The sequence below is a fragment of the Cimex lectularius genome, unplaced genomic scaffold (genome assembly GCF_000648675.2).
Source record: "Cimex lectularius strain Harlan isolate CLEC.00 unplaced genomic scaffold, Clec_2.1 scaffold25, whole genome shotgun sequence".
In the NCBI taxonomy this organism is placed as follows: Eukaryota; Metazoa; Arthropoda; class Insecta; order Hemiptera; family Cimicidae; genus Cimex; species Cimex lectularius.
The window spans coordinates 1,818,757-1,834,089 of NW_019392633.1; the positions used below are offsets into that span (position 1 = coordinate 1,818,757).

A 15,333-nucleotide genomic window follows, 5' to 3' on the forward strand; every position below is an offset into this window, starting at 1 on the left:
AACATTACTTAATAAAATAACATTTGCTCATTGACACAACCTTCTCCTTTTTCCCCGACTATGCTCTGTAAGCTTTGAGCAGATGCTTGTGACTGGCCCATCGATGATAAAGCCATACTCCATCTTCTGTTTGCGTCTTTCGAATAGACCTAGAAAAAGCGCGAAGGTGAACTAGAATATTGAAAGATGCCAACTGACGAACCTTTTCACCCCAACCACCTTGCGGCTTTTCTCTAGTGCTGACTTGTGAAACCTTAGGCAAATTCTGGTATGTTTCACGGAGAAAAGCTGTTATTTCTAACAGCAAAACACATCCTACCAATCTCAGTGCCATTGGACAAGATGATCCATATATATTTCTGCTTGCTAGTAAACACAACAAATAAAATGTTCTGAAAATTGTAAAATATCTTGCCAGATATGACGAAATATAAGATTTAAACAATCATATAAAAATAATTCTTTTAAATCATACCTCTGATAAGTGAGTAAAGTGAAACATAAACTTAGCTAATTTCAAGAGTACAAATATATTTAATGATTAAATGATATTTTTTAAATAATCAAACTGATACTATAAACTCAAAGAAAATGAATTTGAACATTTTGAAACTTTATCTGCCTTTTTTTAAAGTTTATTGCAAATTACACAGTTAATTAATTTATAAGTTTTAAAACATACATTCATCAAGAAAATCTTCCTCTTCATCTTCAATCAATAACTCTTTCTGTTTATTTTCATCAGATAATATATTTATTACAGTCGAAATGTGATTTTTATCATCTATTAGCATTTCTTCAAGCCTTTGACCAAGAACCTGAAAATTATTTTTTTAATAATTTAATGTTTGAGCAAATTAGTCAATAATTAAAAATATGATTACCTCAGCCCATTGATAAAACATGCTTCCTGCTGCTCTTTGCAGTACATGTGACCTCCTAGTATTGGTGTTACTAGAGCGGCTCGGTGCAGGTGGACCTGACGGCCGGAACATCGGAAAATTATGTTTTAACCAAGAAGGCCACTGTCCTTTGTTGCACAAGTGAACAAAGTGTGCACACTCGAGTATAAACGCCGCTCTTGACACGACAGGAGCATTGGGCTGCGAAAAAAAAATCTTATTAAACTTACAAATACTAATCTACCAACTTTACCAAATCCAAAGTGGCAGCTAGAAGATGAGGATGAGGAAGTGTTGCTGGCTGACACGTTTCAAAAAGTAAAGACAGTCTCAACATGCCATTTAAAAGTGCTTCCTTCCTAATAAGACGCCTTGTTCTGTAAACAACCACCTCACAATCTCGGGAACGCCCTTCAGCTACTTCTTCAGAGTTCCTCCTGCTCAAATCTGTTAAAGCGAACATTAATTTACTTCTAAGAAATTGATAAATATGTTTTTGTTACATGAAATTTTCATGATCAGTTAACTGTTATATTTTAAGCATGTAATAGTATATGCAATTTTGATTTAATGACTATCAATTTTTTATATTTTTTGTTGTAAAAAAATGGAGAATTCAACAATTTAATTGAAAATTTATAAAACTTACAACTACCCTGTGTTTCCTCGATGCTTCCATCCTTCTTTTTCCCTCTCCCAAATCCAAATTTGGTGAACTGGTCTTCAACCCTTCTTTTGGCTTTTTGTAAAGTAGTCCCAACACTAAAACAACAAATGAATTAACTTAAGTTTAGACCATTCGAGTGCAATTAAACCTCACCTTGTTGTGCTTTTCTGAGATGTTTTGCTGTAAGAGTGATGCAATTGTGCAGCGTGATGGATAAGAGCACTGTCCCCCACAGGATCAATGCTACCTTGGGAATCAAAGGAATCGCCTCTTTTGTATTCACGTCTGAACCAACTCACTGAAACCGTTTCAGCCGTAATATTTTTATTACCACAATAAATTTATAGTTTAATTCTACCTAGACCGCCAATGTGAAATCGAGAATTCTTTGGCAACATGTTGAAAGCCCTTTGGCTATGCCTTGGCGTGAGAACGTGGTGATGCTTCTTCCTCATATTACTCATTGGACTCTGCACCTCTTCACTACCTTCCGCCTCAAGCACACACTTTAGAGTTACATTTTAGTTCACAGATATCAACTGAATTAAATGATTATAGAAAAAAAATATTTACAGCGCAAATGGAAGATGTACTTCGCTTTTTAAAAAGGGATTTACGTGTGTCTTTATCTTCCGAGCAGAAAGAAGTTTGGTTTATCGTTTCATCCTGTTCACTTTGAGGAATATGTCTTTAACAAAATATACATATTTTTGTTTTGTGTGTGTATGTATGTGTGCATGTGTGTGTTTTATTTTTTGTACCTTATGACTTTTGTTGTTTGTACATTTGGCTGCTTTCCATGAGGACGAACAGCTGTATCGATAAGACCACTCATAGTCACTCTTCGTAATACATTTCCATGGACTTCTTTCACATAACTCATTAGCAGTCGGATATCACAATATAACGTCTAAAACAGCATAAACATTTTTTTTTAAATCAAGTTTTGCACAAACATAATTTAAATAACAATACCATATTTTCTTGGGACTTGATCTCCTTGTTAGAAAGAACAAGTTTGCTTATCAATTTCTTAAAAACATACGACATGATATGACCTTCTACACAAGTTGAAACATTTCCAGATGAAAAAGGGCCAAACGTTCCCTGAGACATCATGTCTGGCGACTTGTTACAGCCACCTCGCTTTTGGTCTTGGTCAAAATAATGAAAATACTCTCATAAATACACTTTCCAAGCATGATTATCTATCTCAATGTGCATTTTATATTTACTCAGAGGTGAAAGAAGTGAGCTTGGGTCAACACAGAAACCAGTGTACGAATGGAAGAATTCAACTATGTCCATTATCGACTGGGAAGAGACCATGTTCTTGAAAAACTTCCTAAAATTCTTGGTATTGGCTTTATGCAACTTGGACAAAAGCGAGTGAACTTGTGAACGTAAAAAATCGGCTGGTGGACCCCGCTGAGATTCTCCACAACCATGAGGACATCCCAAATGTCTTATAACTCTAAAATATAAACATTATTATTTCATACCAAGATTTTAAAAAAATCGTGCCAGTAGTAAATTAAATGCAAGACATATAAATTACCCATGAGAATATTAACATATACCTTGTCAAACAAGTTAATACACAATTATGAGCTGCATTTTCTGGATCGTCCATCATCCTTTCAACAACTTCGATTACATTTAAAATTCCTTCGCAAACCCTGAGGCTGCAAATCACGTTGTCTCGCATCACTACGCTCTGGATACCCTAAAAACCAATAATAATAAATAAATTTTAATCAATATTTTTTAAACCTTTTACCTTTAAAACCACAAGAAGGTCGATGTCACCATAAGACGTTACATAATGAGATGAGCCAGGAGCTTCTGGACAGTCATCAAAAGTATATTTGATGTTCGAATCTGTGTAAGATCTTGTAAGCCCCTTTTTGTACTTAAATTCGTACTGACTGTCGACCGATCCCTGCGCAACTCTTATCTAAAAAAGAACAATTTATTAATTTATCTTTCATTCTAATTTCGTGAGAGCGAACTAGCCTTTTTTTTAGAAAAATCGGGAGAAGGTGCTGGAGTGTGTTCTGTCACAGTGATTATTGGATTTGGTGAAGTTTCAGTGAATGTTTCCCTCTTGTTTTCCCCGATGTACCTAAAGATTTTAATTACTTCCAAATCAAATCATTTCAAGGGCTTATTGAATATTTAATAAAAAGATCCTTTTTGCCCATGCTTTCTCAAGCATTAGTGTATCAAGCATAAATTAAAACTATATATTATGAAATAAAAAGCTGAAATTCACAAACTAATAAATACAACAAAGGGGTTTGCAGTAAAAATATTTATTTTTATTCAAAGAAAAAAAAACTTAAAATGTTCTTGTGAAAAAAGCACGCTACTAAACAATATAATAAAAAAATAAAAAAATAAGGGGATTGGAAGAAAACCAAACAATGAATGAAATGAAAATTCTCTAATTATTTGGTACAGTGTAGAATCAACTTTGGTTTTTCAGTTTTGTTTCTTGTTCATATAGACTCACCCTCCTCCATTGTGGGATGAATCATCTAGCAAACAGCTGAGCGTGGAAGTAAGAGACACAAGATATAGAAACAAGATAGATAAAAAGCTACACTATAGGAATGAATACAAAAAATATATTTTAAAAGATAACAGTAAAAAGAACAATGGCTTGTAGTGGCCAATGATTTGAAAAACATGAATAAAATGAGGAAATATGGAATGGCAGGTCGGTGAAATAAAAGGAAAAATACTGATTTGAATCTCTTAAAAAACGTTCGAGCAATGTTAGTTAGAACCAAACCTTTCTATTAAGTATTGACTTTCATGTTTTAATTACAATATAAAAATTGAACATATTAAAAAAAAATACCTTAAACTAGGCATACTTTTCCCTTTGACTAAATTAGTTTGCCCTTTTTCTGGCTCCAAAAAGTTTCTTGTTAGTTGATCTGCTCGTATCAAATGGTCATCACCAGTGTCTAAGCTTCGGTGATATTCCTAAAAACCAATGAGTCAAAATATTAATTTTTCATAGTACTTAAAAATATATATTATTCAGAAAGCATAAATGTAAAGCATTAACAAATTAATCGTGGACCTTCATCCGACCTATTCTTGAGCAATAAAATAATACTTAAATGGTAATAAAATTGTATTTTTGATTAGAATAAAATCCTTAGTGTAAAATTACAGGGAAATAAAGTACATGGACTATTGCTTCTATGTTCGACTGAATAATTTAATAATAATCTTTTTAAAAGAATATCGTATAATATATACTATATTCTCTGTTAATATTTTAAGAATACCTGTGTGTATAGAGATTTGGAATTTTTTTCCTCGTCGCTACCAAGCTTCTCCAGGTGTTTTTCAGATTTTGACAGCAGTTTAGTTTCTACAAATGCTTTTAGATCAGCCATTTTCATGCACTTTCTTTTTTTCTCACTCGATCTTCTCAAATGGCCCTGCTCTTTTTGACTGAAGGAAGAAGGTGCCTCTGAAAGTTGATGAATTCATTGCAATAAACAACTAAGAGCTAAAATAAATCTGACAAGGAATTGATTATTGTACCTGTTAGTATTGATACATCTTTAGGTTCGGGGACTTCTATGAAATCTTTTTCCTGTTTCACTTCATCTTGGAATAACGAAGTTGGAATTTGGGGAGAAGGAAGCGAGTTGCTCCGTTTCCTCGGTTCAGGTTCTTCCCTCTTTGTGTCATTGACATCTCTCAATCTTGAAAAAGACCCGATTAATAAATAAAAAAACTATAAATGAATTGAAATTACCTGTGGTACAAAAACTGAAGAGCCCAGTAGACACCTTCTTCAGGCCACTGAGAAATAAAGAGACACCTTAGTACAGCCACATCTAGAAATGTTGCTGCTGAACTTGTTTCTATGGCACATGTGCGAGATGAAATCATAGAATCTTTATCAATTGAGCTCTGTCTTCGTCTGAAAATAAAATATGTATACATATAAAAAAAATTCTATGCAAAAAACATTAAAATGATGTACCCATTTCTCTTATTATGGTAGTGTTGGAAATCATTTGACGAGGGATGGTCTGACGGACTTTTCACAAATCTGTTTTGGCTTTGGAATATGGTAGCATCAGGTGCCTTAAATTAACATAGAAAATATAATACTTATATTATGAAAGTATGTTTTTAATTAAACTACAATAGTTGTATTAATAACTTACTGTGTAAACAGAAGACTCTTTTAGGCCATCAGACTCAGCAAGAGATGGAAGTCTAAATATAACCTAAACCAAACATTAAAAATTGTTTAAATCTATTTGAATTTCAGAGAAAAATTCTTCACAAAATATTATAATTTTTTTGCTAAATAATTGTAATTTTATGTAGGCAAGTCATGTTAAGTTAAATTCTATTTATGATGTTTACTGATTTACTGATATGATATAAGCTCAGCTCTGCACATACATGTACATAGATACAACTTGTGCAGGGATGAACCTAACCCTTCTCGCAGCCTGTTGGCAATTCCAGCTTTTGTGTAATTTACAATAAATTATAGGCAGGCCTCGAGAATCACCTTGGGTTTTGGCAATCCGCGGTCAGCCCTCAGCCTTGTCCATCCCACCGCCGAGGTTGACTCTAAATCCAAACTCTTAAATACATTCTTTCTTATTGACATATCATTCACTCAGTTATAGTGGTGGTGTATTCAGCATTTCTCCATCATCCATTGCACCTATTATATAACTAACCTAACTGAGCATCAATGGGTACTCAATATTCCACCATCTAACCTCTCTCATGCTAATAACTACATTCACTCTCAATACAAAAGTAGGGACACAAAACAAATATGGATATATTAAACAAAACAATCCTGTTTCCTCCAAAAATCGGAACAGAAGAACCAGATATTTGCTATCATTTGACCAAACTCCATTCTCATATGGGGAGTCATTCCTACAAGCTCTTTATATCGAGCCAAGGAATGACATGCTTCAATTAAGTATCAAACATCCTTTTTCTACATGCCAGACACATATGCTTTGGTGCAAAAGTAAGTGCCCATGTAAATTTGTGTAAACCTGGCACGGACTATTCTTCTGAAGTTACAATTTTCACATTATGCACCTCCTTTTGATATAGCAATACTTCTTATAAATTTATATATTTTACAAGTGAACATTAAGTTCATTAATTGAAATGATATACATACTACATGTTCTTCTTCAGTACTTGAACTTTCTTCAGGGATCGTCTCAGGAAAAACAGTATCTTTAGGTGAAGAGACCCAACCCTAAAAAATACATCAATTGAATTTCAGATTATTCACTATTAGAAAATTAGTCACCTCTTCCTCGACATTTTTAGTTGGCGGGTCAAAAAATCCAATGGACGTTGTTTGGCTGGGTGGGCTTTCTGTGCCAAGAAAGCCATCACCTCCAGTAGGAGTTTTTCCTATAATTTTATACAATTAGTTTAGACATATTTAATGCATATGATGAATTTAAACTAACGTCCAAGAAATGTCAATCCATCTGTGACTTGGGGCTTCTTCTGCTTGCCTCCTCTCTGGACCGAAGAATTGGGTTTGCACAGTGCCGTAAAACAGCTCGCATCAGGATGGCGGTATTCCCACAGGGGGTGCCAAAGCTTAATGCCATTCTCCAGTCTAAACGTTTGCAAGTCGCCTTCTTTTATTTGGTGGCATAAAGGGGCAAGTAGATAAACAAAAAGCTGAAAATTTAATATTTTTCATTGATAGTTTCAATTTGTTAAAATAAATAGACTTACTGTAATAGAAGAAATCGGGAACTGGTAGTAGAAAGGTGATGACTGATAGAAACCATTTTCAAAATCAGCTTCTGCACACTCTTCAGCTGCATCTAATATTATCCAATGCAGAATGTAAAGCAATTTACTTTCTGCTGCTCCCAGATTTTGCAAATTTGTGTCTTTTCTGAAAAATTTGTTAACTTTAATTTTCATAAAATGCTGACTGAAAAAATGTATTTATTTTAATCATTGCATGTGTAATGATTAAAATAAATATTTTTTTTAAATATCAAGAACTAATTATTTTTAACATTTATAATAATTAGAGTGAGTCAAATTTATGACAACAATACTTGTATTAGTATGTTAATAAACTTGATTATAAAGCTATAAAATATTTCCTATCATAATTTAGTTAAAATTATATTTTATTTTTTATTGCCTGGCACATTCAGTTAACTTTTATATGGTAATTTAACTTTGGTTATCTTTTTAACAATTAGTAAAATTAAAACCCGGTAATGACTGAAGAGCATTTATTAGACATTTTCTTCATACAAGTGAGATACACCATTTATTTTAAGAAGTATATTATTACCGATTGTGAAGTAGGGCAGCAGTGCAGTGTAAGATGTGAGGAAAGGCAGCTTGGACAAGCCTCCATCTCGGTATGGATGAAATCGCTTCAGTGACACTCCTCGAAAGTCCAAATTGAAGGTTTTGCACCAGAACTTTTTCAAAAGCCTGAAAAAAACAAAATATTAACAATAATTGACATTTGTTAATTTAGCAGTTGACTTAGAAGCTGATAGATACAATGAAAACCAAAAACATAAATTAAACAGCAAAAGGCAAAACGAGACATTGTGAGAAAACAGTAAACAACAGCATACCTTACATGCTTCCTTCAATTCCTATGTCAGCACATTTTAAACATAAAATGTGTTAAAACATCACACACACACATGTATAAGAGAAATCGTCATAATTTTCAAATGAGAAAATGAAATATATTTTTGTCCTGAAGTATATAATGGACTTTATACAGTGCTTAAGAACATCAGCATAGGATATTATTGGCAAATAAAGAAATCGTGTTATATGTATGTATGATACTAATTATCTTTTAAATTTAAAGTAAGAGTTGATTTTAATCCATTCTCTCATTTATTTTTCTAATTGACTTACGTGATGGCCAGGGGCAGATTGGCAGAACTGGACGTTTTAAGAAAGCACAGAGAAGTAGCAGCACACATGTGAGTGGACAAACAAAAAGCAAGTTATACATTTAATTGTGTATGTTATATATATTTACAATTAACGTCACGAATGCAAAACAAAGAAAATAGCACAAGCTTGACATTCCTTGTGATTAATCTCTCGAATGTCAGATGTACAATTTTTGTTTAAATTTCTTGTTAACAAACTACATTAGGACATTCAAGTCAGTTAAAAATAACAGGTACAAATTTTACCCCAACTAAACCAATGGTTTCAGTTGAATAAAACTGTCTGTCAGTGTGGATTTTGGTTTCATATTAAAATGCTAATTTCAATAAAATATATAAGTGCAACATTAGATTAATAATTTGTATGGTACAACTGGAACTTAAAATGCTTAAAAATAAAATTTGTACAAGTGAAATTTTAAACAACAATTATTGTTTTTAAACTAAAAAATTGTTTGAATCCTCATAAATGTCAACGGAAACATTGTGTATGATACAAATGGGTAATATTTACATTAACTATTATTTCTTATCCTTAAAACGTACCGTGCATGATGCTTCGTGGAGCTTTCCCAACTTTGGTCTAGTAAAAGGGCTGTAAAAATAGTAAATAGTGAATTATCTCTGTTTTAATACAGCTATGAAGTTCTATTAGTTTGATTAAAAGGACAAAAAGTGATGCAGTGGAATTTTTTATAATTTTAAAATTATTTTTGCTTTACCAGCAAACAAATTTTACATTTACTTCAAGTGAAATAGGGTATAAAACATAATTATACGTATTTAAACATTCTTTAACCATGTTACCATCAGATCTACTTATTATAATAATTTTTTTCTAATAAAATATTTATTACCATCTATATGAAATCCTACATTTAGTCAATTTTATCGATTTTATATTCTGTTTTGAGGGTTGAATCATTGTTGTTCTCTCAACTTTACACAAGGGCTAGCAAGCTAAGTCCCAGGGTCATCTTCGCTTCAGTCAATATGATTTTAGGGTTGGATTATATTGGATATGAATTGGACTAGTGAGCTGCAGTTAGTGGGGAGAGTTTATCGCGGAACTTAGAAAATTTGGTGGGGATTAATTTATTCACAAAGAGTATTTTGAGCAGTTGTGGATATTGTTATAAGATACATAGTAGGGAGCGGTGACTATGATGCTTAGGACTATTGGTTGGGAAAGCAAAAAAAAAAAAAATCGTTGGATATTGGTAAGTTGAGCGATGCCCCATAATTCTAAACCATATGACAAAATCGGTTTCAGTAGTGTTTTGTAAAGTGTCAATATGTTTTTGGTCAAAATGTTGTTTTTGCATCCAAGAAGTTTATAGAGTTCGAAGCATCTGCTCAGTTCCTGTCTTTTAGTTTGAATGTGTCGGTTCCAGATTAAGCATGAGTCAGGTCGGTTTAGGAATAAGAAGATGGTTGAGAAATATTATATGAAGGGTTTTGCTTTGTAGGGTAAATGTAACATGGTAGCATAAGCAACCGTAAGATGAATCACAATAATATTGGGAATTTTTAGACTGACTTGTTTTTATAATAATCCCACCATTTGAATGTTTTTACGTTTTCGTACGATTCATTATTACTTTATTTAACTGGTTACAGTGACGGATTCGCTCTAATTTCGGATTTCGTTTGTTTTCTATAATACAGTTGTTATGTTTTGAGCTTATGCTATTTTTTAAATAAAAATACGTGGCGAAAAATTTTCTTTGTATTGAAAAATCGATTTTTAAAATAAGACGATTATTTAGACCAAAATTTAAAGTTCTTGAGTTGTTTCGTTTTTAGAATAATTTAATTAATTGGTAAAAAGAAAATTAGAATTATGGGATATACTTTTGTCATTGAAATCGCGCCGTTCTTATTTTCAGATTCAGTGGCAAGTGGTACTTCAAAAATTTAATATGTATTAAAAACGGCTTCCTTTATTTTTACATGTAAAAAATCTAATATTTTGTGAGAATTGCTCGAAAATAACTTATTGTTAGTTACTGTCTATAAATGGCGTAGGCGGAAATGCGTCTCAGGCAGAGAATACCAGCGAGAGTAGGCAAACCAGAGATACGATCAGTAACGTAAAAACAGTAAAATAATTATCTTTATTTCGGTTGTTTCCGATCATCCAGGCCCGTCTTTCCTCGTTCTTGTTATTATTAACAATAATATTAATAAATAACCAGTATGGAATCGCAATTGAGAAGTGATAGGATCAATGCACGTGTGTGTGTGTGTGTGTGTGTGTGTGTGTGTGTGTGTGTGTGTGTGTGTGTGTGTGTGTGTGTGTGTGTGTGTGTGTGTGTGTGCGTGTGCGCGTGCGTGCGCGCACATACATGTGCAGATTTAATCTTATATAAATCAAATCCAACGTCTGACTGACCAAACCAGAAAAAACTACGATAATTCTTTAACTGTTTTTACATTGCTGACGACTTCTTTGGTCCGCCTGCTCTCGCTGGTCATACCGTCACCCGACCAAACAATAGGTCATAGCCCCTGCAAATCTCAAAGAGAATTATCACGGAATATTTATCATTTGACGTTCAATTACTTATGACAAAATAAAAAAAATTATTCCTTTCAAACAGCACGGCTTTATCTAAAAACGTTCTGCTTTTATAAACGTAGTTCAAAATGACAACCTCTGAACGAAAAATGTGGATTGATTTGATTTTTCCATGGGTTTGATCGTGTGTCTCGCAGATTCTTAATTTACTAACTGTACAGGTTTGAGATCCATCGTTCTTTCCTAAATTTCTTGAAAATATAACTCTCTGACAGGAATTGATCGAGTATATTCTAATACCTACCTCCAGTGCTTGGCGGAGTTCCGCAAGGATCGGTCCTTAGTCCAATTCTATTCATTCTTTATATCAGTGATATAGATGACAAAATTCACTGTGCAGTACTTTTGCAGATGAACCAATATATTCGCTTAATTGACTGAGATGCAAATGAGCATTGATAAGATTTCTGGCTGGTCGCTACTTTTGGTCTTAATCATAACACTGACAAGTGCAATGTTCTTCATTTGGGCCCTAAAAACCCTCTTTTAACCTACAAATTCGATGGTAATTTATCCCTTTACATAATTTCAAAAAGACATGGGGTTTAACAATATCAGAAGACTTAAAGTTGAATAAACATGTCGTGGACAAGGAAAGGTAAAAAGCTTTCTTGCATACCAAGCTACATAAATGCACATTTCCGTCACCTTCTGAAATATTTAATCACAACTATGTTACGTTCGACCAATACTAGAGTTTGAAAGTATTATTCCTACTTTCAAAAAGACATTAAACATGCAGAAAAAGTTCCAAGACGTTTTACCAAAACCTCTTAAAAATTAAAACCAAACAGCTACTTCGACCGACTTAAATTCCTAATTATTCAGAAATCGTGAGATGCGGTCTGGTGTGATGTAGGTTTCAGAAAACATTTTCTTTATCGTGCCAACGTTTCGATCTTTATTAGGATCATCTTCAGGGCTCAAAGTGTTTGTTCTGAATAATCATCGACTAACGGTCACTAATTACCACATTAAATTCCTAAATTCATGATCGTAGAGAAAGGCAAGAACTCATCGAAACCTATAAAATTCTTATGAGTAAATATGACCCTTTGCCTCAATTTTTGTCAACAGATATCCTCAAAAACCGCATAAACACCGCTCCCAGCTCATCCACTCAAGATAACTTGTGTCATTCAAGTCGAATCTTGTGTCGTCTTCAATAAAAATTTCCCTAACTCTTTTTCTTCCTTCATTTAGTATACCAGACATTAATATTATATTAATTGTAAACTGTTATTTATCTACAAGGATTTTTATATGTAAATTTTATATAATTGTGTTTCATTTCATTATTTGTTTTATAATATGATGAGTGTTTATCGTCATTTACGCCGTTTACACATGTAACGATCAAATAAAAAATTTAAACAATTAACGTATTTTGTTGTTAATGGGGTGAGAATTTTATATTTTTACTTTCCCAAAAAATCTCGCATTCATCATTATTGTTTCGTTGTTTTTCAACCGGGAAAAACACCAAAAACTCTTCTACATCAAAGTGAAAAACTGTTTTTGGTTGAAAAATTTTGCATGTTTATGTTCATGTCTATGCAAAGGCAAAGAGACTGATGAGAAAAAATTAAACATGCTGTATGTTTGGTAAGATGTCCGACTTGTGGAATGATTGAACTTACTTTCGTTACTTTAATTAAGAAAAGTAATCAATTATTAAGTAATTAAGGTAATTGTAATTAAGTGAATACATCTAGATATCTATATCATCAGTGACAGTGCTGTGAATTCTAGAAATCTAGAAGCCTGAGCCACCCATCGTGCTCGTGAAAAACACCGATGCTTCTCAACTCATTTAAGCCGCCGGCTCAATTTACAAAACCAGCCGGTCTTAACAGGCTCATTTAGCATTTAAGACTAAATCTAGTTTCTGATTTGAACTCTTTCTCATATATGGATTAAACGAGAATATTTAGATTTTTTATTAGATCGGCATTACTTATGGTGGTAGTTTCATTTTTTAGTTAAAAGATGCACTTTTTTATTTTCCGAATCGTCAAAATCCTGAGGCTGCACTGCAAATTTATAGATTCGTCAGATGAATGTGGTGAAATCTTTTTAATATTTAGGGAAAGAAGAACTTCTGATACTTGTAAAAGTGGAGATCTTACCAACTCAATCAATTTCCAGGTTCCATAGCTTTATTGATTGATTTTACTTTTAATTTCTTACAAAATTGTTCTTTAAAAAATAATGACAACCTTGGGTTGTTTCCTATTAGCTATGTATAAAAGTAAATTTATTTAAAAAATTATAAAATACGTGTATAACTAAGCATAATGGCTTTGTAATTTGCGTGCCCCCTTGTATTACAGGCATAACAGCATTTGTTTAGAATCTTAGACGATTAATGGGTGGTTTAATTGCAATATCTGATGGTAAAATTTATTATGCCGTGTTAATGATGATAAAGTATTTCTCATTAATGTGACAGCTTGTCTTTTGTTTGAAAGTTTTCGTTTAACCAGGCCGGCATCGATAAAAGACCGTTTACCTCGTATGCTGCCAAAGGAATATCTGTATGGGTATGGGTATGGTCTGGCCACCGCCGTCGCCGGATTTCCAGTCCATTTGAGCCGAGAATCGAGCAGCCTGCCCCTGGAGTGCGACTGGCAAGAGGCTGGAAGTGTATCTGAGATCATCGATCGAAATCCGAGCAGGGCGCCTGTGCATACCCGCCCGAACAGAATTTCAAGCTCCAATTTTAGATCTTTACAGTTATGCAATCGTTCTTTCCCGGTCGCTAAGTCAAATCGTTCCATCGGTCGAAGGACGACCTTCGAGTCCAAACTGGAGGAGCGAACAACGCGAAAAATTCGTTTTTCTATAGTCACGGGATTGCTATGGTAGTTCTCATACTCGATTTGTGCTCAGCTTTATATAATAAAAATAACTCATTCGTAATAAGTCAAGAATTGTCTAAATCTTTTGGAATCCACTCTATAAAATGTCGATTTTTTTTCACCAAAAGACTCGCAGTTTACAGTTCTATTGGAAATGCAATTCAAAATATATTTGAGTAAAAGTGTTTCTTTCAAAACCCTCTTCATATTTGTATTTTGTGACAACTTTACTTAAAATTAAAAGATCAATTGTAATCATAAATTGTTGGGGGCGTCGGTGGCCGCAACGGTTTAGGCGTTGACACGGCGCTCATCACTGTAAGGTAAAGGTCCTGGGTTCGAAGCAGGGCTGCTGGATTCGACCCCGACTTACTTACAAATCGGCTTTTTTTCTTTCTTTTTTTTTTCAAAAACACCGGCACCCCGAGTGTTGATATAACCTCTGCTGTTGCGAACCCTCGTATAAAAAATCATAAATTATTATTTTTTTTAAAATTTGTTCTTGTTAACAAGTCAATTATTTTTAACTTGATCTGTTAAGAAAATACGTTTTATTTATGAGTGTATACACATACTGATAAAAGGCCCTTTGACCAAAAGTATAAATCACGAGGTTATCCACAATTTAAGTAGCAGATAAATAAAATTGAAAAATAAAAAGGACCATAACAACAAACATTAACATTAATAATAACTTTTGGGCCAATGCCTGCACAGGTGCCCCTTATGCAAAGAAAGGTTACTCGATATGTCTCACATAATAGAGGCGTGTCATGCCTTGGCTCCATATAGAGAGCGTGTAGGCATGCCGCCAGATTTAAGAATAGTTCTCAAACACGGTAGTGAGTTTCAGGGTCCCCTGTTCCGCTTTTTAGGGGAATTGGGAATTTTTTATTGTATATATCCATCAAGATATGTTTTGTATGAGTGAGTGTATTTATTAGAGTGAATAGGGAGGGGCTGATGGTGGAATAGCATCCCCATCACCCCTTGAGCTGTGTACGAGACTCGATGGCGGAATATTTATAAAAGTCGACCCCATTTAGATTAGTTTGTTACTGTATGCAAGTTGATGGAGGAATATTAAGTATTCCACCAAATAGAATGAATGCAATGTATATAGGTGTGAATGTATTTATTTGGGTGAATGCGTATTGAAATGTGTTGCAATATTTTGCATATGCTCGGTGTTAAATGACTAAGCTGTCAAATGCCCCTTTAAATAATAATAATAACAACTATAAACTATATTGTACTAACTCAGTACCACAGGAGGAGTATCTCAGGGTTCTGTACTTGGTACTATCTTGTTTTTATTACACACAGCTTTATTAAT

The 15,333-nt window shown here is 33.5% G+C and overlaps 1 protein-coding gene across 1 annotated transcript in view; it reads right to left on the reverse strand.

Annotated features, from left to right (window-relative positions):
- The window catches only part of LOC106668809 (protein unc-80 homolog), a 28,218-nt gene extending 14,376 nt beyond the window's left edge, over nt 1-13,842 (reverse strand). Inside the window, exons 1-31 of the mRNA XM_024224953.1 lie at nt 13,649-13,842; nt 9,102-9,150; nt 8,515-8,541; nt 8,220-8,240; nt 7,925-8,070; nt 7,345-7,510; nt 7,068-7,287; nt 6,902-7,008; nt 6,767-6,847; nt 5,772-5,834; nt 5,585-5,688; nt 5,354-5,521; nt 5,137-5,300; nt 4,875-5,062; nt 4,436-4,563; nt 4,085-4,120; nt 3,586-3,694; nt 3,350-3,526; nt 3,150-3,295; nt 2,805-3,043; nt 2,545-2,723; nt 2,331-2,479; nt 2,143-2,257; nt 1,928-2,075; nt 1,723-1,867; nt 1,552-1,664; nt 1,156-1,349; nt 885-1,103; nt 683-818; nt 203-366; nt 41-149 (exon numbers count right to left, since the gene is read on the reverse strand). Of these exons, the coding sequence (XP_024080721.1) occupies nt 41-149; nt 203-366; nt 683-818; nt 885-1,103; nt 1,156-1,349; nt 1,552-1,664; nt 1,723-1,867; nt 1,928-2,075; nt 2,143-2,257; nt 2,331-2,479; nt 2,545-2,723; nt 2,805-3,043; nt 3,150-3,295; nt 3,350-3,526; nt 3,586-3,694; nt 4,085-4,120; nt 4,436-4,563; nt 4,875-5,062; nt 5,137-5,300; nt 5,354-5,521; nt 5,585-5,688; nt 5,772-5,834; nt 6,767-6,847; nt 6,902-7,008; nt 7,068-7,287; nt 7,345-7,510; nt 7,925-8,070; nt 8,220-8,240; nt 8,515-8,541; nt 9,102-9,150; nt 13,649-13,827 (4,189 nt within the window). The 5' untranslated portion in view covers nt 13,828-13,842. The remainder of the gene's footprint in view (nt 1-40; nt 150-202; nt 367-682; nt 819-884; nt 1,104-1,155; nt 1,350-1,551; nt 1,665-1,722; nt 1,868-1,927; nt 2,076-2,142; nt 2,258-2,330; nt 2,480-2,544; nt 2,724-2,804; nt 3,044-3,149; nt 3,296-3,349; nt 3,527-3,585; nt 3,695-4,084; nt 4,121-4,435; nt 4,564-4,874; nt 5,063-5,136; nt 5,301-5,353; nt 5,522-5,584; nt 5,689-5,771; nt 5,835-6,766; nt 6,848-6,901; nt 7,009-7,067; nt 7,288-7,344; nt 7,511-7,924; nt 8,071-8,219; nt 8,241-8,514; nt 8,542-9,101; nt 9,151-13,648) is intronic.
- Between the last annotated feature and the right edge of the window lie 1,491 nt (nt 13,843-15,333).